The 952-nt window shown below is 55.8% G+C and overlaps 1 protein-coding gene across 1 annotated transcript in view; it reads right to left on the bottom strand.

Moving 5' to 3' along the window:
- B3GAT3 (beta-1,3-glucuronyltransferase 3 (glucuronosyltransferase I)) overlaps positions 1-952 on the bottom strand; it is a 6,698-nt gene that overhangs the window by 5,439 nt on the left and 307 nt on the right. Inside the window, exon 2 of the mRNA XM_006899865.1 lies at positions 883-946. Within this exon, the coding sequence (XP_006899927.1) occupies positions 883-946 (64 nt within the window). The remainder of the gene's footprint in view (positions 1-882; positions 947-952) is intronic.

Below are 952 nucleotides of genomic sequence, written 5' to 3'. Positions count from 1 at the left end.
TTATTAATTTCAATGAAAATTTATAGAGATTTTGGATTTCCATTCATTCATTGCTGCATTGACGGTTCTTTCGTTTGTTGGGTCTCCATTCGAAATAAATTCATCTGTTTCATCCTGTACTTGGATGTTGTTGTTAGGGGCCATCGAGTCAACTATGACCCAGTGAAAAAAGGACATCTGCTGCTATCCCTTTTCACTACTGGCCCTAATTTTGTCTGCTGGCCCGGTCAAGAAGTCTTTCAAGGAACACAGTGGTCCAAGTCATCAGACTGGTGCTGCCCCTTAAAACCCCCTTGGCTACGAGAGCAATGGCTTGTCATTAAATGCGTTTGTTCCTTCAGTAGATAAATATTTATTGAATGGTCCTACTGGTGAGGCATAGCCTCAGGTACTGGGGACACAGCAGAGAACGGAGCAGGTACGGTCTCCGCCCTCACGGCCCTTTCCTTTAGGGGAGGAGGCAGAGATTAACCAACTCATCACCTATGTGAGATGGACCATGAAAGAAGCAGAAGATGGAGAATAAGCGAGTTGGTTAGAGGCAGGGTTACGTTCGCCATGGTGGTGGGAGAAGGCCAGCGGGATGACAGCGAAGCTGAGCGCTGATGGATGAGGAAGGAGTCGGGACAGCACTGCAGGCAGGGAGAGCCGAGCCTGAGCGCGCAGTGAGCCGGGCGGCCGGTCAGCGGGCCGGTCAGGAGGCCAGTCGGGCGGCGGCACAGCGAGGGGGACAGCAGGGAAAGGGGGCTGGAGAGGCAGACGCGCAGGCTCCTGCGGGCATCCGCGGCCCGGGAAGGAGCCTGCCGTCCTGCGGGGTGCGGAGGCAGGGCTGATGATCGGGCCTGCGTGGCGGCTCGTGCACCCCCGCCCAGACCCGCTCACCGAGCTGCACCAGCGCGTAGAGGAGGCCCGCGATCGACACCAGGAAGTAAGCGAGAAACACGTTCTTCGG

This window comes from Elephantulus edwardii, unplaced genomic scaffold, assembly GCF_000299155.1.
Source record: "Elephantulus edwardii isolate Elephantulus edwardi_28Jun2011 unplaced genomic scaffold, EleEdw1.0 scaffold00268, whole genome shotgun sequence".
In the NCBI taxonomy this organism is placed as follows: domain Eukaryota; kingdom Metazoa; phylum Chordata; class Mammalia; order Macroscelidea; family Macroscelididae; genus Elephantulus; species Elephantulus edwardii.
This window is presented reverse-complemented; position numbering and strand designations above follow the sequence as displayed.